We start from the raw sequence: 26,915 nt of genomic DNA, 5'->3' as shown, positions 1-26,915 counted from the left end.
TACTGTACTCGCGACTTTAATGTCCCAGCCACCAATGAGAAAAGTAGAGTAACAAATAACTGCCAAGGTATGTGCGTATTCAAGGTAACAATATGCAGGGTTATGCATGTGAATGCATACGCGCAAATGCTAATGGGGGGGGATGGTGACACGAAACCACGTGCCGACAAGGCTTCATTTAACGGCCTTGATTTTATCAGATTTCCATTTTGATAGTTTAGATGAAATTTTCGAGTCTCAAGGATTCTATTCGTGTGCGTACTGTGTTCTTTGCCTCGGTGGATCACAAGTTGGAGCGCACCAAACTTGACGGGAGATCTCATCTTCATTATATAGTACTTGCAGCAGTACCTCATTATAATGAGTATTAGTCAACAGATTTGACAAGAGATATTGGTAGCATTTTTATTCTCTCAGCTACGCAAATACATCTATCCACTCATAATCCCATGGACCCATACAAAATGTGTTTCCAGAGCTGATCTTGTGACCTGGCTCCCCACATGAACTTTAGCGTGGTCCATTTCACCTTGGTGGTTCCATGCTGGCTCTGAGAACAATTTTTTTTCACCAGCCATGCTAATATAAATACTGAGAGCGGCTCCAATCTCAACTCCTTTTCATATTATCCGACCATGCCTTCCATTCAGAAACCCATCCCTGTGACTCTTCTCAGTGGCTTCCTTGGAGCCGGTAAGACCACTCTGCTTGAGAACATCCTCAAGGCCAATCATGGCTACAAGATTGCTGTTGTTGTCAACGACATGTCTGCGCTGAACATTGACGCTTCTCTGCTGGTCAACCACAAGGTCAGCCAGAAGAAGGAGTCTATGGTGCAGCTCCAGAACGGGTGTATCTGTTGCACCCTTCGAGGTGACCTTCTCGAGGAGATGGCTCAGCTCGCTTTTTCTGGCAAGTTTGACTACATTGTGATTGAGTCAACCGGTATTTCTGAGCCCATGCAGGTGGCTGAGACCTTCACTCAAGAGTTCACCACTGCTATGCTAGATGCTGAGGACAAGGTGGACCTTGGTATGGACGAGAAGGTGCTTCGACAGATTGCCGAGCATGGAGGGCTTGCCAAACTCACGGCTCTGGATACCGCCGTGACTGTCATTGACTCCTTCAACTTCCTGCCCAACTTTGAGACCTTTGATCTACTCAAGGACCGGTGGGAGATTGGTATGCCTGAGGATGAACGAACCATCTCCGACCTGCTGGTTGACCAGATCGAGTTCTCCGACGTTATCATTCTCAACAAGACAGACACCATTTCCACCAAAAAGCAGAATAAGATCAAGGCTCTGGTACGAAAGCTCAACCCGGTTGCCAAGGTCATTACCACCAACTTCTGCAAGGTCGATCTAAAGGAGATCATCAACACGGGCCTTTTTCAGTTCGATAAGGCAGCCACCTCTGCCGGCTGGCTCCAAAGTATCCATGAGATGACTGTTCGAGATGTTGCTGCTGGTAGTAAGCTTGCACCCAAGCCCGAGACCGAGGAGTACAACATCAACAACTTTGTGTACAGAGCACGAACTCCTTTCCATCCTCTCAGGCTGCACGAGCTCATCAGAGACAAGTTCCTCGTTATGGAGTACAACACTCCCTCCGGAGCCGACGTTCACGATGGTCACGAGAACGCCACCCAGGAGGCTGAGGACGATGACCAGCAGCTGGAGCCTGTGGACGAAGACGGCGACTCTCCCATGTCCCAGGAAGAATGGGAAGATGAGGAGGACTCCGACGATGAATCTGTCGAGCTCATTGACGAGAAGGTTGTGTTGGAGAACAAGAAGAACTCAGTGTTTGGCAACCTGCTACGGTCCAAGGGATACTTCTGGCTCGCCACCCGTCACATTCTGCAGGGAGAGTGGTCGCAGGCCGGCGCCATTCTCACCATCAAGCCTGGGCAGCCCTGGTTCTGCGTCATGAGTGAAAACTCGTGGCCCGACGACGAGACAGTCAGAGCCTACATCAAGAAGGACTTCCAGGGCATCTACGGCGACCGACGAAACGAAATCGTCTTCATCGGAGAGAACATTGACACCGAGAAGCTCACCAAGGCTCTGGACCATTGTCTTCTGACCCCCACAGAGATGCGAAAGTTTGAGCGAATCATGAAACGATTCAACGGCGACGTGATCAAGACCGAGGCCAAGCTCAATACCGCCTGGGAAGATGGCTTTGAGGACTGGCCCGATATCATTGCTGGTGGTGATGATGACGAAGAGTAACCGTTTAAATTATAAAGGAGAGGGATTAGGAGGAAAAATTGAAGTTCTTGTATGCCAAAGTCGTGTCTGTAGAAGTAGACTGTAGTATAGAGGGGTTGTATTTCCTATTGTATGCAAAAACTTGCCGCATACCACGCACGAATGATGAGAACTACAAGTGTACTTCACTACGGTTCCAAATATATACAAATATACAACAATCTATGATACTGTACTTATAGCGTACTTGTTTTCCTAATCTTACTGCTTCTTGAGCTTGCAAGTCCATCCATCCTTACCATTCTTGTGGAGCAGAGGAAGAGAAGCACCCAGGCACCATCCCAGCTCGTAATCCTTAATTTTCTTGGCGATGGTCACCTCTCGGCCCACAGGGATCTCGTAACCCTGGTGCAGCAGAGACACCATGTATGTCAACTCCATGCACCAGGCGGGGTTCTCCTTGAGCTCACTGATGGCGCCGGGGATGGCCTTGAAGCCGTCGTACTCGCCCTGGCACACACGCTGGGTCAGATCCTGCAGCTCCTCAACAGAAAAGTCGGAGGGCATACCGAGGGGAGCGGTTCGGTCGTAGAAGAAGGAGATGATGTACAGCTTGTACTCTCGGAGAAAGGTCTCAGCCAGAGAAGGCATGTAGACACCGTTGAATGCACAGGGCTCGACGGTACACTCATGATCCTTGTGAAGAATGTCTTCGGCGATCTTTCTGCACTGAGCAGAGGTCTGGGGCTTGGAGGGGCCTCGGAAGTTGACTGTGTAGGTCTTCTCGGCGTTGATTTTGACCTTGACGTTTTTGATCTCCAGACCGCTGGGCACACAAGGGTTGACAAGAGTGGCACCGTCCTCAACAACGCTGTCATCAGAGTTGATGTGGTTCATGACAACCTGCTTGTACATCTGGTCCTTGGCAGCATTGAGGCCGTATCCAAGATGCGATTTCTGGTAAAGCGAGTAAGACAGATCGCCAAACTTGAGGTCGTAGACGTGGTCTCCGGGCTGCATGGCCGACTGGATCTGCTTAGCGGTGGGCTTCTTGTCTCCCTTGAGCTCGGGCTCAAACACAATCTGGGTGGAGCCTCCTCCAAGATCAAAGGCAGCAACGGTGGGCTTCTTCTCGGGCGAACCAATCTTTCCCAGCAGGTAGTTGATGGTGATCCAGGCGTAGACTCCCTCGTCAGAGTCGGACATCATGCCCACACCGTCGTCTCCAGCAATGGGGAAGGGGTACTTGGCCTGGATTCGGTCCCGGACGGCCTGCAGGATCTCCTTGGACTTTTGCTCGCCGACCATTCGCAGACCAGCGGTGGCCTTGACCTGCAGAGGAGAGCACGAGTGGTACTCCTCGGGGATGTACTCGAGAGCGCTGTCAAGGTACTTGTCGAGGGACTGGGCGGCCTCCTCGGGGTCGGTGAAGGCAGACAGACCGGGCTTGTCCATGACAAAGTGCTCGTCGAGCAGTCGGGGGGTGGACTGACAGTTGTTGAACTTGTAGACGTGGATTCGCGAGCCCGACGAGCCGGCATCGATCATGACGACGTACTGGGTGATGGGGGTGACGCCGTCGAAGGACTTTGTGCACGTGAGGGGGTCCTGGGGGGTGGCCTCGGGCGCGGACTTGACATTTCCGGAAGCGGCGGCCTTGGTGGTGTCGTTGACCACCACTGTGTTGCTATCGGTGTTTCTCAGAAACAGGAAGACAAACACCAGAGCGCACACGGACAGACCCACGAGTCTGAGAATTCGGGTGGGCACCTGGTTGAACATGGAGAGAGGCGAAGACATGGCGTCTTTACGGGGTTTGAAGTCGTCGTCCCGTTTGTTGTTGTTTTGCTCCAAATCGCTGAATTTGAAGTAGGACGGCATGGCGTGCAACCAGACGTGTTTCGGCGATATACACCGTGATGGAGCTGCATCACGTGAACTTTGGGAGCAAGCTCAAAAAACCACGGAGATGAGAATGGGACAATGGGAGAATGGGTCGACAAGGGTCGCAGGCCAGGTAATCGGGGTTATGGGGCGGCGTATAAGAGTCCCCTGGCTCTTCTCTGCTGTTTCTGTGTCTATATCGCTCACTTTTTGGCCTTTTGAGGCCGTTCTACAGACGCCATTAAGGACACGTTGAAAATAAATCAAATCTGACATTTTGACATTTTAACATTTTGAATTTTCAAACTTTTTTTTTCTTCATCATCAAACTTAAAGGGTTGGTTACACTTTCTGTAACAACCACGCGTTGGAAGGAAAGCCTATGCCAGGGCGTGATCTGTAGGGACAGTGTTTGATATGATTTTTGAGGCGGTTTGCGACGCGTCGTGGCCTCGTCGTTGGTAGAGCTGACCTGACAAGTTCAAGAGCTAACAAGTTCCAGAGTTAAGTTCCAGAGCTAAGTCCCAGAAGCAGAAGTACCAAGGTTCCTAAGAAGCCCTTTGTTGAGTCTGCCGTTGAGTCTGCGACTGTCGAGTTTCCCGTCTGTCGTCCTCCCGGTCTATATTTAGCCAGTGATAGCCGTGGAACCTCAGTTCGATTCTGGACAATGGCCCCAAGAGTGACACACGGTTGTTTGCCAACCTCGATTTTTAGTCACCTGCAATTTGACAGTCGCGTGATTTCTTGTTATTCGTGAGGCCTGAGTGTGGTGAAGGTGATACCCGGTAGGGTGCTACCTGGCTAATTCCTCACATAGTGATGAGAGGAACCAGCTTGGTCGCAGACGAGATGTCCATCCCGTAGATAGTTTTATCCACATCTCTTTCTGAATGAGCAAGCACACACCAGAAGGGTGTGTTATCGGAACGTTGTGTCCCTAGAAGTGGCTTGTAAGTTGTTAACTATATCTAATCAATACTACTTGATCTTCAACAAGTAGATACAAGTACGGGGTAATATGAAAAAAAAAAAAAAATGTATATGCAGAAAAAAATTGTATATGCAGAAAAAAAATTGTTATAAGTGGAAGAAAAAGAAGCATTATTTATTTATTTTATTCTAATGATCCATTACAGCTGTATATCTAGTAAGCCGGGTTACTGGCGTTCAATAATACACATGATATCGTTTCCGTGCGCGTCTTGGTGCACGTTTCGGTGCGCGTCTTGGTGCATGTCTCGGTGAGTTGGAGGCTGCGTGTCTCGGTGAGTTGGAGGCTGCTAATCTCGTTTTCGCTTCTTGCTTGTCTCTGTCACGCGATCACGACTAGTTATCAATCGTATCGTATCATCAAATCCAGGTACAGCACCGGCACGAGTACAGTACTGTACACTGTAGGAGCACCCACTGTGGCTGTGAGAAAAATCACACGACACGACAGGATGACTCTGTCTGACTCGTGGCTGGCCCGTGACTGCCTCGTAGTTGGGCTAACATCTCTGGCCGTGGCCCGCTCGGTTCCAGTTCAGCAGCGTGCTCAACGTGGCTCTACACACCCTCCTCCTCCTCCTCTGGATCTCCACCCCTCATTGCGCCTAATGAGGAGCGTCTCCCCTCCCATGCACTCAGTGCGCTATCTGGCCTTCAGAGTTTGCGGTGATGGCAGACCAGTTTTGCGGGCCGAGGAAGCGTCGATAAAGTATAGAAAGAGAGAGTCGAGAGTAGAAGGCAAAATGTGGACGTTTCGGATTGGTTCAAGCCACAGAGAAGGGTGCGGGAATGGTGTGGAAAGGGCGCGGGAAGGGCGCGGGAATAGTTTCTGCGGAACATGTTGGTGTCATGTGACCGGTGACTAATGGGCGACATGTTCGATGCAACCCAAGTGCGATTACAACTACATACTGTAACTGCCGTATTTGTAGTCCATGGTGATCTGTAGTGGAGCATGCATGGACACAGCGTGTACAACAAGATGCACCAAGCATTGAACAAGGACTTGGTGCAATACCAAGTAAATAAGTCAGTCATCAAACATCAGTCAAACCTCTCTTTACGTCTTCACGTCTTCACATCTTCACTTGTCTCCACAGCACGTATAAAAAGTCTCGTGCAGACCACAACCGGATTACCAAGGCTCCGACGACCTAGTCTCTTTTTTGTACTCTTTTCCACTCCCTTTCCACTCCCTTTCCACAGCCTCTTCCCCATCCCACTGGCCCAATGTCATGTAGTAGCATGCAGCAACTCCCACGAGACCAAACCCAAACCGGTGCAACTTTATCGATACGACAATTGTCTACAAGCAGTTGGAGCTAGCTGCAGTTGACCACTACACCACCCAAAAGCCGTGAGCCACGATTTCCAGTCCCCCCGATTCTCGACAGATATTTTGAATACAAGCACAACCAGCGCTTCACCTGTTCACCTCCCCTGATGCCCTCCAACTACAAACGAGACTGGGCGGTCGAGCACCCCAAGTCGTCCAAACGAGAAAGGCGCGGGGTCACCCAAGTCCAAGAGACCAGCTTACCGACGGCAGCAACGGCAGCAACGGCGGACACGGACGAGGACGCAGACGAAGATACCGCCGTCATGTGCACCTACGACAGCAATAACCACACAACGTTTTTCACCCAGCGAGTCATCCCCAGTGTCATGTCTTCGTACCTCCGAGCAGGATCGCAGTTTGTGGGCACCCAGGTGTCCAAGAGCCAGAAGCATGCGGTCAACGTGGAAATCAAGTACGTGGACATGGCCAACTACTTTCTGTGTGGCTACTTCCGGATCCAGGGTCTGGACGGAGCAAATACAGACCTCACCACATACTTTGAGGGAGAAATAATCGGGCCCAAGTACTCCTTCTACACCCGCCGACCCGAGTGGGGAGCCAAGGAAAAAACAGACCTGACCCACTGGGGTCGGTTCCCGCCCTGGAGACACATTCAAAAACAGGCCATGGACCCGGACTACGTGCATGAGGACTTTGACAAGCTGGACCACATTTACATGCGGTGGAAGGAGTGTTTTCTGGTGCCCGAGGAGCAGACCATCCAGGCGTCCTACGCCGGATTCTACTACATTTGCTTCAACCAGGTCGAGGGCAAGATTAACGGTCTGTACTATCACGATAGCGCCGTCAAGTTCCAGGAGCTGAGTCTCAGTCCGGTCGACGGGCCGCTTTGTTTCCAGTCTTTCGAGTTTGCCTAGGCGAGTCAGACCCATAGCACATCGTTTAACGAAGGTGCAACGCATTCATACTAACTGGTATTATTTATAGATAATGATAATGACACAAAACAGGATATACACGGGCGACACGGAGCTGAGCACGAGAGCTTGGTTTGAAGCAGAAGGCCGAGTGGTGGCGATAACTCGAGGACTAGGAGTCACGGTTACTGCTGCCAGTGTCTCTGTAGTTTCGACGTACGACGTGACTCTCACGGTGGGTAGGAATGTCGTTGTTGTAGTTGTGCCGCGGACTAAAGACGAGTGACTGAAGTCTTGGTGGGTGGTTGTATTTCCCATTGTGGCCTCCGCGGTGACTTCAGCCGTCGGGGTGATAGTTGGTTCATTTGTAGTTGAAGGCATGATTGTAGGGCTTGGGTCGGGCTCGTGGCGAGTAGTTGAGCCGTAATCTGCAGAACTAGAGAATGCTGAACTGTAGTTCATATCAGCTCCGCCATGTCCCATGTTACCATCAACTATCTCCTCTTGAATCGCCTCTGTCACTCCAAACTCATGGCAAGTGCCTGTGAACCTGTCTACTGCCTTGTGGACGTGGGAAGAGCAAAGCTCGTGCAGACAAGAACCGATTTGAGAAGACAGTGTTCGACAGATGCAGCGGATTTGGTTGAGAGAAGAGCACTGGGTCTGTTTCTGGGTCTCTCTGCCCACACAGGCCAACAGACACGCGGGAGGCGCCAGGGCTGACACGAGCGCAACAAGGACAAGGATGAGCAGAGCCGGACTCATTGTTGTGAATGGCGAATGGCAAATGACGAATTCAGCTGGTCTCAGTCGGGTAGATAGTTATCTCATGGAGGCGTCTTGGTGCGCTTTCCTAATGGAGATAGGACGCAAATCCACGCACACTCTTTATTGTCTATCGTGCACATGGTGTACATAGTGTCACTAGCGACAGTCTAGCCCACAACAAGTGGACACAGAGAAGGACTGTTTCAAGATAGAGTAACCATTACTGACTATCTCAAGAGTGTGCTAGCATAGATTCTCCGTGGTTCTATTGAGTACCAAATCGTAACACCCATGTTGATCTCATATGAGGACAGTTCAACGACTTTTGCTGGGTACCCCTATCTCCACCTCTTGTATTCCGGTGGACGAGACCTCTTCATGGTCGTCAGTGCCGACAGTTATGTTTCTAGATGCTTGTCCCTGGATGTATCGCAGACACTTGTCTTCTCCTTCCCGTACTATCCGACATACTGGCCCAGCTACAGTGTATCCCTCCCATTCAATACGTTAGATCTATTACCGGAGAATACTACACTTAAAAGGTCATTTTCTTGCCTGCGAAGGCGGTTGAGGCCGACTGGGCCTTCTTAGCAGCCCACGAAGGATGCAGAGGACCCTCGTCGTCCTTGGCGGGACCCTTGGGCTTGGCAGGAGCAGCAGAAGACGTATCTTCGCCAAACACAACCTTCTTACCTGCAAAAGACACGTTGGACTGTGCCTTCTTGGCTTGCCAGGAGGGATGCAAGGGGCCAGAGTCGTCTCTATGCTGCTTGGGCTCGGGACGGAGACCCAGCTTCTTGCGTCGTTGTCGCTCGTCCTCGGCATCTCGCTCCTCTTGTGACATTTTGTTCCGTCGCTCCTGACGCTTGGCTTCTCGCTCCTCCCACTCTCTCTGCAGCTGCTGGCTCTTTTCGTACCGCTCCTGGCGCTGCTTTTTAAGATGGTTGGCCTGCGAGCCGTATTTGAGCTCCCAGATTCGCTGTCGCGCGGCCTGACCTCGTCGGTTCTTTCGCTCCTTCTTGGTTGCTCCCTTGACCACCTTGTCGTTGTCGATATCCTCGTCGTCCGAGCCTGAAATGTAACCTGTAGCCATTGACATCTGCGGGAAGGTCTCCTCATCGTCGTCAGAAAACTGGGCTGCGGAGTTCTCAAAGAACCCGTCGTCGGACTCGGCGTCGGAGACGTCCATATTTGCGAGCTTCTCTTGTCCATACTCGTCGGTCTCAGTCTTGGTCTTCTCAGCCTTGGTCTTCTCAGCCTTGGTCTTCTCAGCCTTGGTCTTCTCATCCTTGGGCTTCTCAATCTTGCCTTCTTTCTTGTCGGCCTTTTTATCCCCCTTTTCAACTGCTCTTTCTCTCTTCTCGGCAGCATCTCTTTTCACCTCCTTCTCGTCAATATCTCCGAGAGCCTTGTCAAGACGCTTGGTGTACTGCTCAACAGCAGTTCGAACGCCCTTTTGGGCAGTCATTCGAGTATGCAAATTAATCTCCTCGCGAGTAGCAGCCTCTCGGAATGTCTTAAACTCCGCCATTCGATCGCTAGACTCATCCAAGAACCACTCGGGAAGCCACTGAGGAGTCTTCTTGTCCTCTCCAGTGTACACCTTTTGCAGCGTTCGAATAGCCACAATCTTGGCCAGCTGCTCCAGTTCCATCTTGTTGAGCATATCAATCTCGCTCTGCAGACTTTCAACCGTCACATCCTTCGATCCACGACCCTTGAGCTCCTCTCCGCTCTCCAAAGCCGAAATTTTCTTGGAGTTCTTCTGCACCTCGCTCTTCTGCGCGATTTTCAGCGCTCTCACCAGCTCCTTGTCGCCGAAATGCAGCTTGTTGCTGGCAATCTTCCGCTGGACTTCCAGAACGGCATTTTCATCCACTTTTTCCTCCTCCAGCTGAAGATCGGGGTTCTGATGAAGCTTGGCCTTCTTGACAATCTGCATGCCCTCCAGGTACTCCTTTGTGGCGCCCAGCCGGGCCTTTTCGGGGTCTCCGGCAGCTTGCAGCTTGTCCAGCTTACCCAGCAGGTTTTCTCTCTTTCGTTTGACCATTTCGTTGTTCTCGTGGACTAGTGTAGACGGTTTCAATTTCACAATGTTCATGCATACAAATTTATTAAAGTTGACGCATGGATGAAGTTTAAATATGGTGGAATATCGGGGAATCGAACCCACAACCTTCACAACTGACGTGATGTGATCATAATAGGCTCGATTGCACCATTATATATATCTAATTGATTTAGTGAGGGCGCGTACGGTAGAAAATTGAATAAATACGATAAAATTGTGGGCTGTTTTCTGCTCTGTATGTTGAAATTTACTGGCAATTGCACCGGGTCGCTTTCTTGTTCCATGTCCTCATGTACTGCTGACAAATCAACTCCGTCAAACCCACCTCTAACAATGTCATGCACAACCAGTCTTCTCCTCCACACCAGCGTCTCCGAAACAACCAATGACGTTCCAAGAGAAAATCAAAGAGTATCCCGTGACTCTGCCTGCTAGCCAGGGGCCACTGCTCAAGTCTGTGCAGGATTGGGCGTTCAGCAACGGTCTTACCATGCTCACTGACGATCCTGCTACTGCTGTCCATGCTCCAGTCACCCTCCACCCCTCTCCATTCCCCCGATCTGTGTTCGACGAGAGCATTGAGGCCCAGCGAGGATTCAACACTTTGTACTCCAAGATTTCCTCCTTCACCAACAACAACTGGCTCGACAAGATCATCGACAAACTTGCTCCTTCGGACCCCGATTTCACTGGTAAGCTGTGGGAGACCCACAAGCTGTCTCTGGTGGACGGCAAGCCCATCCAACCCCTGACCCTAGGTCTGTTCCGGTCCGACTACATGATTGACCAGAAGGACGGCAACCTGACCCCCAAGCAGGTCGAGTTCAACACCGTGTCTGTCTCATTCGGAGGTCTGACCAGCAAGGTGGCTGACCTGCACAGATACCTGGCAGCCACGGGGGCTTACGGAGACGATGCCAAGTTTGATCTGGACGACATTCCTCGCTCTAACTCGATTTCTGAGCTTGCAAACGGTCTGGCTCAAGCCCACAAGGCATATGTTGCACAAAACGGCGCGCAGAAATCAAAAACCGCAGTGCTGGCGGTCGTGGAGAAGCACGAGAAGAATGCCATCGATCAGCGGCATCTAGAGTACCAGCTTTGGGACAACCACGGCATTGTCACCCATCGAGTCAGCATGTTGGAGGCCACCAAGGTGACTGAAATCAGGGATCTGGATGGAGTTTCTAGACTCTACTACAACGACGCCGAGGTCTCTGTGGTCTACTTCCGGGAGGGCTACTCGCCTGACCACTTCCCTACCCAGGCTCATTGGGACGCCAGATTGTATCTGGAGAAGAACAGGGCCATCAAATGTCCTTCTGTGTACACCCAGCTTGCTGGCGCCAAGAAGGTGCAGCAGATTCTCACAGACAAGTCCGAGCTGCTCAAATTCGTGTCCGAAAAGGACATTGGGCCTCTGGTGAACACGTTTGTTGAAATTCTGCCTCTTGGAGAGGATTCTGAGGGCGGTAAGCGCGCGGAGCAGCTGGCCAGGACTGAACCTGAACGGTTTGTGCTCAAGCCACAGCGAGAGGGAGGAGGAAACAACATCTACAAGCAGGACATTCCCGGGTTCCTGGAAAAGCTGCCCAAAAACGAGTGGTCCGCTTACATTCTCATGGAGCTCATTAATCCTCCTGTGATCCAGAACCACATTTTGCGAAAGGGCGAGCTTTTCACCGGAGACACTCTTTCCGAGCTCGGTGTTTTTGGAACTGTGCTGTGGAACTCTGAGAACGGCGAGATTCTGCATAACGACACCACCGGCTGGCTGCTCAGAACCAAGCTGGAGTCCAGTAACGAGGGAGGCGTTGCTGCCGGTTTTGGCTGCATTGATGGTGTTTACCTTGTGGATTAGATAGATAAGGTGTGGTTCAGTACATACAGTACAGTACAATCATGTTATTTGAGAGCATGAGAGCGTATGATTTGTTCACAAAAGGCTACAGACAGATGAAGAGATTGTAGGTCCACTATCTGGGGCCTGTACATTACCTTCGGTGCCTGTTACAATGCATTTGGGCTCCCCCTCTGCAGATGTGCCATATATATACGTAGATCACCGTTATTCTGCAGAGTTGTCAAAACGCTACTGATCGCAATCGCGACCACTTTCGCAGCTGTGTATCACGTATTAGATGAGCCTCTCGTCCAGGGAAGCATTCAAGGTCATTGATGTTCGGGCTCGTCGATGACAGGAGAGCATCAACAAACTAAAAGTGTCTCGAGAGAGACATTCAGATCGTCCAGGAGTTGTGAAACGCCCGAGAACACCAGTTTGAGAAGACGGGTGCTTGTCCCGACGGTTATATGAAGAATATGTTGTGTTATACCCATATTGGTCGTGATGGTACAGTACATACTCGAAGTGTCCTGTTCTGGTGACGGAGAGTCATGAGTAGGATGACCGGGGTCAGTGGGGTCCCGATAAAAGGGGACCGTGATCAGACAGGAACGCCATTTCTTAGTCCGAGTTCATGGCGAGCGAAAGATTAAATTATCGTTAGCTGCACGATAAGCCAGATAACGAATTTAATTTTGGCGGTTCTGTTCGTTTGACATATTGTATTCATTGAGAAGAGGGACTGTGCACAAATGCTGCTCCTCTTCTAGTCCATATCAACAGTGCCATAAGTGGTACCAAAAGATCAGAAAAGTTCCAATACTTCCAGTAACGAGGTGGAATTTCAATAGGAGTGCTACATTGGCGTTTATGGCAAGTTGCGGTCTAGTTAAGCATAGGTTTTGATACTGTTGCACATGGCACATGACTGTGCCCACCACCAGCAGTTGTTTTCCCGGCAAAAAAGAAGACCCAAAGGGTCGATGGTCCCTAGCAGGATCGAACTGCTGATCTTCGCGTTGCAAAGCTGCTATTCTTATTAGCACGACGCCTTAACCAACTGGGCCAAGGGACCGGAGATGTTGCTCCAGGAGAAAAAGGTATCTTTGACGTTGAATTGCTTTGTTTGAATAGTGCTAAATATACACGTTGACGTCTCAGATTAATGAAATAATTTTGGGAAAAAAAAAAAAAAAAAAAAAAACCAAACAACCGAGCTACCCCAGCTTCAACTCCCCGATGGCGCAAAGACTCAAACACGACACACACACGAAATCATATTCATGATCCCTATCCGGAATTACAACCGTCTACGATCTATTATGAGAAACAAACTACACCAACCTCGAGTCTGGATAAGAGATCCGAAAGCTAGATTTCTCTTGCTAAGTTTACACTTGAGTCGGACGCCTTAGACCACTCGGCCAAATTGACAGGATTCTGCAAAAAGAGAAGTAGTGGCTACTACTATCAAATGTCTGATTCTTTCAGCACACATCGCAAAGATTCAGAAGTGTATGATTTATTGCACGCCAATAACCCGGGCTTACTTAGGTATATAGCGTGTAATGAATCATTAGAATTAAAAAATAAAAATTAAAATAGTTGTAATGAATCATTAGAATAAAAAAAAAAAGTTTTTTTTTAGAAGTAGCTGAAATGTATTTTCCCTAGAATAAAAGTAAAAATTAAAAATTAATAAAAGGAAAATGAGGGGGAAAAGCGGAAAAACAGAAAACGGGGGGAAATGGAAAAACGGGGGGGAAAACGAATGCTTCATGTACATACTACATTGCTGTATTACACTCCATATAGGGATTTCTTGCATTGCAAGAAGAAAAAAAATAAAAATAAAAAACAGAAAAAAATAAAACAGAAAAATAAAACAGAAAATAAAACAGAAAAAAAAAACAGAAAAATAAAATTAACGTGGGTTTGTTGAAAAACACAAAATTCAACAAAATCGTTCAAATTCAAACAAATATATACCCTTCTGTATATTATTTTGATATTGTGAACTGAATAAAAGAAATGGTTTATATTACAACTCAACTGGACTACAAAAATCAGCCAGTATATCCTCTACAACTCGTATTTTTAAACTTCGTCGCCGAAACCATCCACAAAAAGAATGACATCCGAGAGATTCGAACTCTCGCCTCCGGAGAGACCAGGATATTGATTCAGTCACCTGAACCTGGCGCCTTAGACCACTCGGCCAGAATGCCAACTTGTTGTAAAGTAACATTCGTAGCCACTACTATCTGCAAATTTGAGATTAATCACGGCAAATTTTTTCGATCAATCTAAGAGATATTGAATCAATAAGAGTTTGAGTGGGTTCTAAATGTTGTCGTCTACTGGCTAACCCTGTAATATTCTAGTGACCTCCTCTGTAGTCGTTTCAGGGACGGACTTTGTTCCTCTATAACATCATCATCTACTCTTTTTAGGATATGAAGATTCCTGGAGCCGATTTTCAGAATGAAAACTTTTCTATGCTCTTTTAAGTAGCTTTGGTATGAGACAGTCTTTCTTTTTGTGTAATCGTACATGTGTTTTTTCCCTTCTGCTCTACTTGGCGACCCTTGCGACCACACTTGAGAAAGGATAAGTAGAGAGAGAATGCTCAATGCACTTACTGGTATTTCCAGCACTATAGAGGGAAAACAATAATTCCCATGTTATCGAACCTTTCCGAATTTATGTCCTGATTTGTTTCCGAACTACTCACTTTCCAAGATATGGAAAGCACTGAGAGGGGAACATCATCATCCGCTGTTTGAGAAATATTTAGAAAGATACCGTGGAGTGATGCGTCTGAGTCAGTAGCAGGTACTGTATTTATATATTTTATTTTATTTTCAAATACCTATATTCGCAACGGGTGTGGGTTTTTCTCTCAGGCAAAATGACTCTTTTCACAGCCCGTGCGTCATGCCTACCTCCGAACTCCATCTTGGGCGTCTGGTGTAGTTGGTTATCACATGCGCTTAGCATGCGCGAGGTCCCCGGTTCGATTCCGGTGTCGTCCATTTTTACCGCCGAAACGAAGCGGTGGCTTCTCCTTTTTTGCTCTATCATAACACATAGCACAGACTGTGTCCTGTCGTGTGTTCAGGCACGGAATTCTGCCATACAAATGCTAAATGCGAGATATCAGTAATACGGTGTGGACCGTTAAGTTGTGTCAAGTTATTTAAATGATATTTAGAACTCCCAATTTCATTATCTATATAGAGGGCATTTCTGACTCGAAAAACTGAAATGAGGTGGAGTTACGAGAGCACATCACAACACGGAATCGTTGGTATTGGTTACAAATGAACAGAGAGTTCGACATTATCTTATTTAAACCTATTGAATTAGCTTTTTTAACTCTGGGCCCAAAAAAGTACCAATATTGCACCTGTAGAGAATGTTCAAGTGCACCCACCGCAAAGACGTAACTAAAATACAAGCCAATTCCGCGAGTCATATTGACATTTGGAGAGCAAAAAGATGGCGACATCCGCAGGATTCGAACCTACGCGGGGAAACCCCAAGAGATTTCTAATCTCTCGCCTTAACCGCTCGGCCAGGATGCCATGAATGAGTTAGGCGGTCGGAGGTGGAGGATAGTAAGATAGACTGGTTAGTCGGCGTAAAAACAAATAAAAAAACGAGAAATATATCTAGCTAGAGTACGCTGTATGGAATATCTCTTAAATATAACTGGAACAAATTCTGACCCTTCTCTGAACCATACTTGTATGTATATCAGAGTATGCACACTTTGCAAGAAGAACACGAGTGTGGGCTCTTCTATAAACAGTAGGAATGGATACCAGTAATTGCCAGAGTTAGAATTTGCTTGCTATATCACTTCATATGTATAAAATCCATAGCGGAGGTCCCGTATCTAGAATGCGGGGGTCGTACTCAAGCTATTGATTCCTTGTCGTTATGGTGTCTCCAACCCGAGATGCAAGACGTTTCCGCGGAGTGTGCTTATAATAGGTGCAAAAAAAGAGCTGCCTTCGACCAGATTTGAACTGATGATCTCAGCATTACTAGTGCTGCGCCTTACCACTTGGCCACGAAGGCTCCTGGCGTCCAGGGGTGTGGTTGAGGTCAAGAGCGGGAAGGCTGCTAAAGTGACCTCGAAGAAGAACATGACGAAATCTACGAGTATTATTGTCTTACGCTCTTCCGAATGTCCGAACCCGAGTCCTATCTGCAAGTTTAGCATGGTTTATATGCCTTGAATGTATTTCCCTAGAATAAAAAATAAAAATAAAAAGCTCGACAAATTCCCACATTGCAAACGTCGCAGATCCACTGGTCAATGTCTACCTGTTGTTAAAATGGCTTCACTTGTTTGCCAATTTGCTGTAGTAAGAGCATGTCCATATCCCGAATCTCCAGATACTCACTGGGGACCCGAAGCCGTTCGAGCTGAGCCCGAGGAGGCAGTAGACTCAAATCGAGGTCAGAGTAGGGGTTGGAAATGACCATACTGGTGTCTGGCTGTTGACGGTTCTCTTCTTCGGGTCCCTCTTTCTCAGCTTTCGAGATCTCGCGCCGTTGGAACCGCGTCCTGCTGGACTTCATTCTGATAGCCATAAGAGCAATAGTGATCAACTGCAGACTTCCGCTTCGATCCACATCACCCTTCTTAGCATGCATGGCTTTAGTCAGTTCTGTCTGAATACACAGCCAGATGGCTCTCACAGAAACCTTGGGTAAGAAGTAGTACTCAACCTTTTCGACTGGAGGACGAGTAAAAATAGCCCGAGCAAAATGTTCCTCTAGAAGCTCAGACCAATGGGTCAGCTTACTGGCCTCAAAGGCACGTATCAGGTCCCATAGAAGCACCTCCGACATATGGTACCGTTTATGAGGCCACACTGCACCCACGGCTTTCATTACCCCCGAAGGATCGCTCGAATTGGCATCCAAAAGGCGAGTAATCAGATCAAACTTGTTAGATTCACGCTTGTGTAGACGGTTGCCAAACAGCAAGTGCAGGTACTGCTTAACTAGCGGAATTGGAGTGTTCTCTCCAAGCACCTTGGTAATTTTGCTGGCCGAATAAATGTCTCCCAAAGCCACAGCCTTCTCCAGAAACGCGACCATGTTCTGTTTGGCGGTCTCATCTTCAACCAAATGGGAGTATTGGGCACTGTATCTCGCCCAGAGACCTCGGAGAGACTTCTGGTCGGTCACTAGAGCCGTTATTCTAGCAGTACACCATACTGGAAGGTCCTTCTTCTTCTCCAAAACGACCTTGACAACTCCTAAAAGTCGAGGGTCACTGATAGCCATTTGAACCACCCTCTCGATGCATACATGGATCCATTCATGGTGTTTTTCCGCAGCCTGGTTGAAAAACAAGTTGCGCAGAATTTCCGTGTTTCCCAATTGCACGTACTTTTCCAGCAGCCTCATCTTCTCATAGGGCTTAAGGGCGTCGTCCAATATGAATGCCCCACTATTGTACCTGGACAAGCGGTAGTTGATCCGGTCATTGTGGTACAGAAAATCTTGAAGCTGTTGTTCTGTCGCACAGTCATCCAGCCCCAGACAAAACTGTATTCCTCGGTTCATCTCTCCGATCCATAGCCCTCGGGCCAGTTGTTGGGCAAACCCATGCTTATCGAACGCCCTGCACAGCTCGAATGCCGTGACCACTTGCTTCTGTTTGATTTTAGGCCCTCCGTCGGCAATAATCTGGCCCCCCAGCTTGAGAATGTCTCCGAACGAGAACTGGTTGGCTAGAAAGTCGGCCACCAGCTCGAATTCCCCATCAGCCACCATCTGTTGACTCAGTAACATAGTTGTAGACAGCGATAGCTGCGCATCTCCTCCATCGCCCATAGAACACGTTTCCAAGAACTTCAGCAGGCTGGAATGATCTATGAGTCTGTTAGCCGCCACCTTTCTCACCTGCTCCTCCAACCCCAGGTTCAGCTGTTTGATCCGGGCCAGAACACGCAGCTTTTGCATCTGCAGCTTGCGTAACGCGCCCTTGAGATTCTTTTCGCCCTCCCGCATCGGCTGTTCAATCACCTCCTGAACTAAATGCAAAAAAGTCGGCTCTTTGGCCATGAGAGAGTCCACCGGGAATTGCAGCCCTCTCTGAGGCGCCTGAAGACCATTAAATGCCCTACCAGGCGGCAAACTGGACACCCCGGGCATCTTTATCGATAAAACCAATGCTTTGTAGTCATACCGGGGCCGAGGGCCCATACACACGGTACGAACGGCCACGGTGATCCGTCTCATGTCATGTAAACACTCTGATCTGCTGTCAACGAGGCGTTACCAACAAATGGCAAATTAGATGTGAATGCACGGGAAGCAGCAGAGGCGACGTGGTTTCGTGCAGTGCTGATTCGCTCAATGTCAATATCTCCTCCTCTGCGTGTTGTCCCGTTTTTTTAACAGACATCTGCAGGCAAACTATGACGGTCGGATCACGTGACCGCCAAAGATCTATATTTTAAAAAGTAGGTTTTTTCAGAATTTTTTTTTATTTCAAATCAAAAAAAATCAAATCAAAAAAAATCATATATATATAACAAAAAAAAATCCAGATGAAAAGTATACGGCTTTTAATTCTGAACATCATTTTGTTGTTCACCCTTGCTCTCCATACACTCTGATACGCTCTCTTAAGCTCAGAACCCTCGACATGATGCTACTGTGCTCGAAAAACGGGCCGTCTGATACAGGTAATCGTCCGTTACTTGCGACTGGTTGGCTAGCTTGTGGAATTGAATGCTCTTGGCTAGTACTGACAACTTGGAGGGTTTGACACTTGTGGTTGGCTGGTCCTATTTGCATTGAAGTGCAGGCCCATGGACTCAACCTTGGAGGAGGGTCTAGAAATGGAAGGCTGTGGTAGGCCCTATGGTGAGCATTTGTTTTAGTTCTCGACTGTCTTTCTGTGTACCTGTTGTGCTCTTGCGATCTCATGAGCAATGCGTTTTGGAAAGACCGAGGGAATGGAGCTCTCGCAGTTGGAAGAGATGGTCCGACGATTGAAGCAGACTCGCGGTTGTCCTTTTGTGGCTTTGCCACTTGCGAATTTGTCCCTACTTTGGTTTCATTTTGAACTCCTCTTTGACATTGGACTCCTCCTTCACATTGAACTTCTCCTTGAACTCCTCGTCGCTTCGGAGCCGTTAGTTGCGATGATCTATGCTCTCGACCAGGACAACTAGCTAGAAGACTGGAGTTTACGAGATTATCAGCCATGTTTCTGATAATGGAGACGTTCCCTCAGAACTGCATCTGTTCAAGTACGAATATTGTGGTTTTTAGCCGCGCCTTTGCAATCCTGAGTCGGAGCAATTCAAGAACAGTGTCTCAAACAGTTCATGTCTCTTGCAAGCAGTAGAGCAATCTGTCAAGTATGGGTCGAGCTCAGAAGACAAAACAAGTACCGCTCTCAGTCATTATCCCACCCCAAAAAAAGACATGATTTCTGACCTTGAGATTCACCACTGATCAATTTAAAATCTGACTGGAAAAAACAAATCGATGGCAGGATGAGAAAACTGGGTGAAACATCCGACAAACAAAAGGCCCACTCGCCACACTCCTGGACAAAAAGATTACAGCACCCAGGATTCTCGTATGGTCTCCCACTACAATACTAACTGGGCTCTCTGGTGGCTGGACTATGGGCTGATTCGGACGGGAAAGCCGTATTTTCCACCAGGATATGGCCGTAAACCGAATTGCGCCGACCCGGAATCGAACCGGGGGCCCATCGATGGCAACGATGGATTTTACCACTAAACCATCGGCGCGATTTTCGAGAAAAAGACTCCAGCTGGAGTTGCTAGGTGAACGGGAATTATGTAATCTGACCTCAAATGCGCAGAGAAATGAAATTCTAGAGACCAGAGCAGCGTGAACCTGCAAGTATTTTTCTGTTTCTTGTTGTTTTAAAATATGTAAAAGTAAAAGTACAGTCGATCTGGATCCATCGACGGTGCAACATGTCCTTGAAGATTTGCAGTTGCTTGCTCAAAAGCGACCTATTCGGGATGGGTATAGGAAAAAGTCTTAAAAGATTCATAGATGAATGGTTGCTGTGTCCTCTCGCGAGGAAAGACAATACAAGCCAGATATCATCCAGAATCTGACACACTCAATACACTGACTCCGGGGGACTGTTCAACGCCTGTCAAAACCTCTCAACTAGCACCAACTATTAGTAGTTGGGAGTTTGTTGAGAATAATTATAAAAAAAATAAAAAGTGAAAATTGTCGAATTCGAGCAGAATCCGCAAAACCGGAGCCACGTGATGCTTACAAGAGACGGCAACCGAATTCCCATTGTCAGTTGTCTCTGAGAACAGCACACATGCTGGAAACAATCACGCACTATCAATCAGATAATCTAATCATAGAAATAAACTCCAACTAATTATGCAGTGAAGAATAAGACGTCCATATATGGAGGGGTTCTAGAGGCGATGGAGACAAAAAAAGGAAAGCAATCCAATGAAGAAGACACACGGAGAAGACTGACCTTTTCAGAATCTGCCCAGAACCTACACATCTTGAGAAAAATACATTTCAATTTTTTTCCGCACTCGCGTCGAGAAAGTCAAACTTTTTCAACCCGATTTTCCAGTTCCCAGTTGTCTCCCTCTATCTGCATCACCAATGATCCCACCGGAACTCACGCCGGTTCTGTGTCGGTATCTGGACACTCCGTCGCTGGTGGCGCTCTACCAGACGTGTCGGAGCTGGAGACAGGTGCTCAGCGAGCGCGATTTCAAACAGGTGCTGCAACACGATCGCCCATGGATACAACTGCAAAACTCGACAAAATGCTGCTGGAAAAAATGCGCCCTCGAGGCTGTCGGAGCAGAACGGAGGTCACGTGATCCGACCAGCTCGCTCGAGTCCTTCAAGCGGTCGTTTCTGCACTACTCTTTCCCCGTGCGCCAGGATGTCGCTCTGCCAGACGACTTTTACGTCCTGTGTAAACAGCCGCTGTTGGGCACGCAGATCACGTTTTGCGACTCCGGATTCGTACACGTTGGAACAGGCGGGCAGGGCGTTTTTGTGTCGCTATCGCAGTCTCAGAGCGAGCAGGGCCCGACTGGTATATCTGTACTTGGAAACAGGGTAGCGAGCCCATATGGAATCAGCATGGAAGTTGGACCTGATTTGGAGATGGCAATTCATTCCAGCACGCCCGAGGTTCTAGCCACGGCCGTGGTTATCATGGACGAGCCCTTTGACGGTCGTGAAGTGGATGGAATGTATCTGTACGTCAAGTACAGTGATTCTCCTTCCGAAGAACCAGACGCCGTCATTTTCTCAGAGTTTCCCTCTGGATACGACTCGGAACCAACCGTGTACACTGTGGGAGGGTGTGTGTTTGTTCAGACCGAGGTGGATGGTCAAATCCATACTCAAGTTGTTCGACATGGCGAGCTAGAGCTTTTGGACGTTTCCGGGTCGAAAAACGTTGGATTGGTGTGTTATGACGCTTCTTACTGGGTGGTAGACTCGTGTTGTTGGTCCAATAACAAGTCCAGTTGTTCTCCAGTGTGCCAGGACCCTCTGTACCCCCAGTTTGCCGTGTTTTACGATAACTATGGATTCCGAAGCCACGTGGTCGATCTGAAGAACAGACTTACCATGAATCTGAGACACGAGACCAAGGGAGAGACGGTTGCTATTCCCGGCATTTCAAACGGACAGCTGGAAGTGTACACCTTCTCCAAGGCCTACCTGGAGGGTAGAATGGAGAGGAACGAGTATGTTGACTTCACAAGGACGCTTAACAATACTCCTGCCACCTGTGAGAAGAAGTTATGAGCGGCTTGTACGCATTTTTACACGATTTATGAAGTTATGATAATAGCATAGATTTACGACGAATAATGAATGATTATGATGGATAGTGGGAGGAAAAAGTGATTGCGTCGGTATGATGACGAACCAATGCCTCCAACCAATGTATTTCTACTGATTTTAAACCATTTCCCGTGAATTTACACGGAATTACGCGGAATTAATTTGGTCATCATGAGTACGTCTCTTCATCATTCATACATGAAATTGAACATGGGTATGGATTGACATAAACGTGACCAATTGTACCCATTTAATATATCATTGTGATCAGAGTCAGCTGGAGAATCCATCCATGTACAAGTACAAGGGCTTGTATTTCAATATCTCACAAAAAAGACCAATGTTTCTCTTCATACGGTAAAACACTTCCTACCACCCTGTATGAAGCCAAATTTGGTTTCCCGAGATCGCCGCGAACCGTGAAAACCACCCCACCCTTGTTGCACGATGCTCATCTCGTCTACATTGTCTACAAAGAGCATCTTGGACTTCTGAGCATACGTCATACCACGTCATGTTCACGTGACCTGTCATACAAGTACTCTTTGTCTGGTCGTAATCGCTATTTACCTAAACCTGGTGGCACAGTAGTCCCGTCTGAAAACAACACGGCTTGTGGACGATTCTGGGAGGTCACGTGACAGGGGGACTAAATGCGAGTCGGGACAGTTTCCATCCACCATCCAATGCTTAGTAATAGAGAGAAAGCCTGCGCCAAAGTGGGTTGACGAAGACATGCTGACTGGACATTACTAGTCGAGATAGGAGTCGCGTCTGAGTTTTGGGGGAGCTTGCTAAGTTATACGCGGCAAAAGACGCTTCTATTATTAACTTGGCCCATTCTCCGCTTTAGTCGAGAGGCCACGTCTGCCCCTCCGGATACGGGCGGTGAGACCGGCGTGTGAAACAAGCGGACGTGAGGGAGATGCGTGAGGAGGCGGCGGCGGCAGCAGCAGCAGCAGCAGGAGAGTACCTGGTACTTGTATGGGAAAGTGCAAGACGGGAAGGTCATTGAATGGAGTGGGACAGGAATGTGCAGTAATGGCCGTCAATTGAGCGACTATCGGTATGTGGATGGAGATCTGAGGTTCACAATGACGATCTTGAACGGCACACATGGGTGTATATCCGAACAGTGTCAGTATCATACTCGTACATCAGTAAACCGGACAGACGACGGGCTTCCATGCGGTTCCACACTCAAACTCTCCACTTTGATAACCGTTGACCAGTTAGAAGACAGAGTCTGTGAGCGTTGCATGCAGGGGATGGGGACAGAGAGGGATACAGCCGGTAGCTAATTGTAACTGTTGGTAGTTGCAGCCGGTTTAGCGCTGTTTCTGGTGGGCGAGACTCTCCATTGTTCGAGGCTATAGTTTGTGGTGATCAATTGGCCAGGAGACTCGGTCCAAAGTGGCTTGTTTGGCTGGTTGGGCCGGCTGTTGGTGTTGCTACTGTCGCCGGCGCTCCCCGCCACCATCGTGTCTCCACACGGTGGCCCCTGGCGTTTCAGACAGCTGACAATGGGGGCTGTGCGAGCTGCAGAGACAATGTGATTGTCAGAGTTTTGACAAAGGGGCCCGGTTCCGATTTAGCCAGAGGAGCTGCACGGGAATGCATTGATGTTTGAGGACCTGGGATGCCAAGGCACTTATTTGGGGGTGGGGGGAGGTTGGAGGTGGCCGGAAAAGCCGGTTTCTGGTCAATTTCCTCTTTTTTCTACTTTTTCCCACTGTTTCCGCTTTTTTTTCCCTCATGGCCAACTTGGGGCCAACGTTCCATTTTATTTTACATTTTTTTCGCATCCGGTTTGGGTTTGATTTGTCGGCTTCCATTTTCTGCGCGTCATTGTTGGCTGCACGAGGCTTGCGCCAACAATGGACTGTGTCAGTCAGGAGAGCGGCGGGGCCTGTAATACTGCAACGTGGGGCGCCCTGGTTGGCCCCTTGCACTTTCCCAGTTCCGTTTGACAGCTTCTACGCCGCCCCGGGCCCGATTGGCCCCTCCACACAAAGACCCACCTGAGTCTGCATTCCCAGGTAGGTTTGCCGCGGGAATACGTGCCGTTCCGTGAGTTACACATCACCGGTTCGATTGCGAGGGCACGGAGGTGGTTTTGTGGGCGCGGAGGTGGTTTTGGGGCCCAATTGAGCCCACAGGTTGCCGTTTGGAGCCCCGGCTTCCCAGGCTCGCTTATCTAATCGCCATGCGCCTTTTCTGCGCCAAGAATCGCTGATGACGAAATATGTGGGAGTGTGTGGGAGCCCAAACTCAATGGCCGGCCACCAGAGCACGTCAATGGCACACAAAGAAAGCGTAAAGGGCGGATACTCTCGACCGAGACCACAGGGTGGTCGTGTCAAGCTGGGGGCTCGTGTATAAATACGGAGGGGCTCGCCCAATTGGGCCCTCTCAGCTTCTCGCACACACACATCCACACTCAACCACTACCACCTACACACAAACCAATCACTCACAATGGGACTCGGAGATTTCGTTAAGGACAAGGTCAACCAGGCCGCTGACAACTTCGGCAACAACAACAACCGAAACAACAACGACTCGTACGGATCTTCCAACAACGACTCGTATGGATCTTCTAACAACGACTCGTACGGATCTTCTGGCCGAAACAACAACGACGACTCGTACGGCTCGTCTAACAAGAAATCCGACTCCTACGGCTCCTCCAACAATGACTCGTACGGCTCCTCCAACGACGACTCGTATGGATCTTCCAACAAGAAATCCGACTCCTACGGCTCCTCCAACAACGACTCGTACGGATCTTCCAACAAGAAGTCCGACTCGTACGGATCCTCTAACAACGACTCTTACGGATCTTCCAACTCGGACTCCTTCGGCTCTTCCGGACGAAACAACAACTCGGACTCGTACGGCTCCTCCAACTCGGACTCCTTCGGCTCTTCCGGACGAAACAACAACTCTGACTCGTACGGCTCTTCCAACTCGGACTCCTTCGGCTCTTCCGGACGAAACAACAACTCTGACTCTTACGGCTCTTCTGGACGAGATAACTCGGACTCGTACGGCTCTTCCAACTCGGACTCCTTCGGCTCCTCTGGCCGAAAGAACAACTCTGACTCCTTTGGATCCTCCAACTCTGACTCCTTTGGATCTTCCGGTCGAAACAACGACTCGTACGGATCCTCCAACTCTGACTCGTACGGCTCTTCCGGTCGAAACAACGACTCTTACGGCTCTTCTGGCCGAAACAACGACTCTTACAACAACGATGACTACTAAGTCTGTCGTAGTAAGCGCCTAGTGTAGTATATTATTGAATATGATGATGTTTATTATAATCCAAGCGAGTACAGTTAGTGTACATATCCGAATCAATCTCTCAAAAACCCCGTAAAAGCCGTCGTATTCGCAATTGTACTGCACATGCTGCTTTCGGAACGGAGCATAAGTGACACTTATGGAGAGATATACGACGAGATACTAATGGAAACCTGATTAAATTGGAGGGGGAGAGTATGAAGGAGATTGTCATGTTCCCCTGGAGCTCGTCGTTACTGTATCTGTAGCACCATCTAATGCTGACCGAAGAACCGTGGGTGGAAACCTCACGTTTAACAGATATGACGGTATCTAGAGTTGTCTTATTCCTCTACGAATGGTGAACGAACAATTCCCCGGGAATCTCCCTGATTACACCGAAGGGCATGGCATCGGCGCAACACCCTTTACAAGGTTGCACAAGTCGTTCATGTGTCTGTCTTACCATCTATATTTAGCACCAAATGGTCTTGAACTGTCTCTTCTTCTCCAGTATTGTACCCATTAGTCATTCCAGACGGCAACTCAGAACCGGGTCGACTTCTGGATCCATCTTCATCTCTCTAATGGCCACCGTCCGACCATTAGTCAAACAGATTGTCTAGCTACAGATTGTCTGGCTACACCAGTAAGTTCGAGATTGCCATAGGTGACTGCTACTTGTACTTGCCCAAAGACGTCTGTCAATGTTCAACAGTCCTCCATGTCATCTAATGACAGAAGTTAGAGCCCAGTATGTTCTAGCCAGCCATTCAGCATCGTTTTCAGTTCCGTTTCAAACAGTTTCACATTGGCAAAAATTCACCTCCCAAAACCCCACTACCCCACCAAGACTACTGCACTATCACCGCAAGATAATGCACAATGATGTATTTAAGCGAGGTCGCGCACAACAGTAGTCTGGTGTCAGACGGACAAAGTGCACTACCGCCAGAATGTACAAAGAAACAGTCAGAATGTCAGTCGTCGGTGGACGCTTAATATTTGATCAATAATCATGCGGCTGATGTAACGCGTGCTAGTGACAACTGAACCAGGAACTGTCTCCAGATGCGTCAAGCGGGGTCTCAAATCGATGCAAGGGCTGCTGCTTTGGCTCCTTGTACACTCGCGTATACTCACACGACCTTTTCCTGGCCCATTCCATGCATGCTGAGTTCTCTGTTGTTCGTAGTGGTAGTACTGCTCAAGACTATCTCCAACTAATAACAAAGCACCCAACATGGACACTACAGTCAGCTCTCATGGACTCCGCTCAAGCTCCATCTTGGCGTGATACTACTTGACACCCCTGCGTTCTAGGAACAGGTGTGGTGCTATTTTCGCACACCCTGTAGGAAAAGTCCCCACAAAAAGCTGTATACAACGAGATCTGCAGTTTCACACTTCTTCAGGGAGCCACTCCACGTCAGTACATGTAATATCCGGGTCTGGAGGGTGTGTAATAATTGGTTTTTGCAACTCTACACTGCACCCTCAGTCAAACAATGCCCCACCATCAATCCAATACAATGCTGGTGCACCCCACCATCCACATCTTTCAACGGCCTCTATCTATAGTGGCAGTTTAATCTACCCCGCTATTCTGTTTCATCTACTGGATGGTCCAAGCTCGTACACGCTACTTTCCCGGCCCATGGCCCGCAGTCTTATTTTTCGTTTCACCTAGAGACTCGTACCCCAGAATCATGCCGATCTCAAGAATATCAACGGCGGCCCCTCAGAGGTGTCTCAGAGCTCCGACATT

General features: G+C 48.6%; 11 protein-coding genes, 7 non-coding genes and 1 pseudogene across 18 annotated transcripts; 7 read left to right on the top strand and 12 right to left on the bottom strand.

Moving 5' to 3' along the window:
- Nucleotides 1–635: 635 nt before the first annotated feature.
- YALI1_C25128g (uncharacterized protein) lies at nucleotides 636–2,237 on the top strand (the record flags this gene model as incomplete). The annotated part of the gene is made up of 1 exon (XM_501957.3): nucleotides 636–2,237. The coding sequence occupies one exon, from the start codon at nucleotides 636–638 to the stop codon at nucleotides 2,235–2,237; it is 1,602 nt and encodes a 533-aa protein (XP_501957.1).
- Nucleotides 2,238–2,477: 240 nt separating this feature from the next.
- YALI1_C25093g (uncharacterized protein) lies at nucleotides 2,478–4,097 on the bottom strand (the record flags this gene model as incomplete). Its single annotated transcript, XM_501956.3, has 1 exon — nucleotides 2,478–4,097. The coding sequence occupies one exon, from the start codon at nucleotides 4,095–4,097 to the stop codon at nucleotides 2,478–2,480; it is 1,620 nt and encodes a 539-aa protein (XP_501956.1).
- Nucleotides 4,098–4,868: 771 nt separating this feature from the next.
- On the bottom strand, nucleotides 4,869–5,095 carry YALI1_C25083g (Misc non-coding; annotated as a pseudogene).
- Nucleotides 5,096–5,222: 127 nt separating this feature from the next.
- On the top strand, nucleotides 5,223–5,956 carry YALI1_C25080g (uncharacterized protein; the record flags this gene model as incomplete). The annotated part of the gene is made up of 2 exons (XM_068282454.1): nucleotides 5,223–5,305; nucleotides 5,353–5,956. 2 exons carry the CDS (start codon nucleotides 5,223–5,225, stop codon nucleotides 5,954–5,956), a joined length of 687 nt encoding a protein of 228 aa, XP_068138555.1.
- A 577-nt stretch (nucleotides 5,957–6,533) lies between these two features.
- YALI1_C25069g (uncharacterized protein) lies at nucleotides 6,534–7,307 on the top strand (the record flags this gene model as incomplete). The annotated part of the gene is made up of 1 exon (XM_501954.3): nucleotides 6,534–7,307. The coding sequence occupies one exon, from the start codon at nucleotides 6,534–6,536 to the stop codon at nucleotides 7,305–7,307; it is 774 nt and encodes a 257-aa protein (XP_501954.3).
- Nucleotides 7,308–7,367: 60 nt separating this feature from the next.
- Nucleotides 7,368–8,072, bottom strand: YALI1_C25053g (uncharacterized protein; the record flags this gene model as incomplete). Its single annotated transcript, XM_068282453.1, has 1 exon — nucleotides 7,368–8,072. One exon carries the CDS (start codon nucleotides 8,070–8,072, stop codon nucleotides 7,368–7,370), a length of 705 nt encoding a protein of 234 aa, XP_068138554.1.
- Nucleotides 8,073–8,610: 538 nt separating this feature from the next.
- Nucleotides 8,611–10,176, bottom strand: YALI1_C25032g (uncharacterized protein; the record flags this gene model as incomplete). Its single annotated transcript, XM_501952.3, has 1 exon — nucleotides 8,611–10,176. One exon carries the CDS (start codon nucleotides 10,174–10,176, stop codon nucleotides 8,611–8,613), a length of 1,566 nt encoding a protein of 521 aa, XP_501952.3.
- A 355-nt stretch (nucleotides 10,177–10,531) lies between these two features.
- Nucleotides 10,532–12,007, top strand: YALI1_C25029g (uncharacterized protein; the record flags this gene model as incomplete). Its single annotated transcript, XM_501951.1, has 1 exon — nucleotides 10,532–12,007. The coding sequence occupies one exon, from the start codon at nucleotides 10,532–10,534 to the stop codon at nucleotides 12,005–12,007; it is 1,476 nt and encodes a 491-aa protein (XP_501951.1).
- A 969-nt stretch (nucleotides 12,008–12,976) lies between these two features.
- On the bottom strand, nucleotides 12,977–13,067 carry YALI1_C25003r. The gene has a single exon. It is a non-coding gene; the product is annotated as a tRNA-Ile (tRNA).
- Nucleotides 13,068–14,124: 1,057 nt separating this feature from the next.
- On the bottom strand, nucleotides 14,125–14,220 carry YALI1_C24992r. Its single transcript has one exon. It is a non-coding gene; the product is annotated as a tRNA-Leu (tRNA).
- Nucleotides 14,221–14,953: 733 nt separating this feature from the next.
- On the top strand, nucleotides 14,954–15,027 carry YALI1_C24984r. The gene has a single exon. It is a non-coding gene; the product is annotated as a tRNA-Ala (tRNA).
- Nucleotides 15,028–15,497: 470 nt separating this feature from the next.
- On the bottom strand, nucleotides 15,498–15,579 carry YALI1_C24978r. The gene has a single exon. It is a non-coding gene; the product is annotated as a tRNA-Ser (tRNA).
- A 427-nt stretch (nucleotides 15,580–16,006) lies between these two features.
- Nucleotides 16,007–16,078, bottom strand: YALI1_C24973r. The gene has a single exon. It is a non-coding gene; the product is annotated as a tRNA-Thr (tRNA).
- Nucleotides 16,079–16,333: 255 nt separating this feature from the next.
- On the bottom strand, nucleotides 16,334–18,259 carry YALI1_C24951g (uncharacterized protein; the record flags this gene model as incomplete). Its single annotated transcript, XM_501950.3, has 1 exon — nucleotides 16,334–18,259. The coding sequence occupies one exon, from the start codon at nucleotides 18,257–18,259 to the stop codon at nucleotides 16,334–16,336; it is 1,926 nt and encodes a 641-aa protein (XP_501950.3).
- A 354-nt stretch (nucleotides 18,260–18,613) lies between these two features.
- YALI1_C24942g (uncharacterized protein) lies at nucleotides 18,614–19,234 on the bottom strand (the record flags this gene model as incomplete). Its single annotated transcript, XM_068282452.1, has 1 exon — nucleotides 18,614–19,234. The coding sequence occupies one exon, from the start codon at nucleotides 19,232–19,234 to the stop codon at nucleotides 18,614–18,616; it is 621 nt and encodes a 206-aa protein (XP_068138553.1).
- A 357-nt stretch (nucleotides 19,235–19,591) lies between these two features.
- YALI1_C24937r lies at nucleotides 19,592–19,715 on the bottom strand. The gene has a single exon (XR_002432104.3). It is a non-coding gene; the product is annotated as a 5S ribosomal RNA (ribosomal RNA).
- A 5-nt stretch (nucleotides 19,716–19,720) lies between these two features.
- YALI1_C24936r lies at nucleotides 19,721–19,791 on the bottom strand. Its single transcript has one exon. It is a non-coding gene; the product is annotated as a tRNA-Gly (tRNA).
- An 865-nt stretch (nucleotides 19,792–20,656) lies between these two features.
- YALI1_C24927g (uncharacterized protein) lies at nucleotides 20,657–21,823 on the top strand (the record flags this gene model as incomplete). The annotated part of the gene is made up of 1 exon (XM_501948.1): nucleotides 20,657–21,823. One exon carries the CDS (start codon nucleotides 20,657–20,659, stop codon nucleotides 21,821–21,823), a length of 1,167 nt encoding a protein of 388 aa, XP_501948.1.
- A 2,517-nt stretch (nucleotides 21,824–24,340) lies between these two features.
- On the top strand, nucleotides 24,341–25,129 carry YALI1_C24891g (uncharacterized protein; the record flags this gene model as incomplete). Its single annotated transcript, XM_501947.3, has 1 exon — nucleotides 24,341–25,129. One exon carries the CDS (start codon nucleotides 24,341–24,343, stop codon nucleotides 25,127–25,129), a length of 789 nt encoding a protein of 262 aa, XP_501947.3.
- Nucleotides 25,130–26,915: the final 1,786 nt, after the last annotated feature.

The sequence above is a fragment of the Yarrowia lipolytica genome, chromosome 1C (assembly GCF_001761485.1).
Source record: "Yarrowia lipolytica chromosome 1C, complete sequence".
NCBI classification, from domain to species: Eukaryota; Fungi; Ascomycota; class Dipodascomycetes; order Dipodascales; genus Yarrowia; species Yarrowia lipolytica.
Note: the sequence above shows the minus strand (reverse complement) of the source record. Positions and strands in the feature narration are given on the sequence as shown.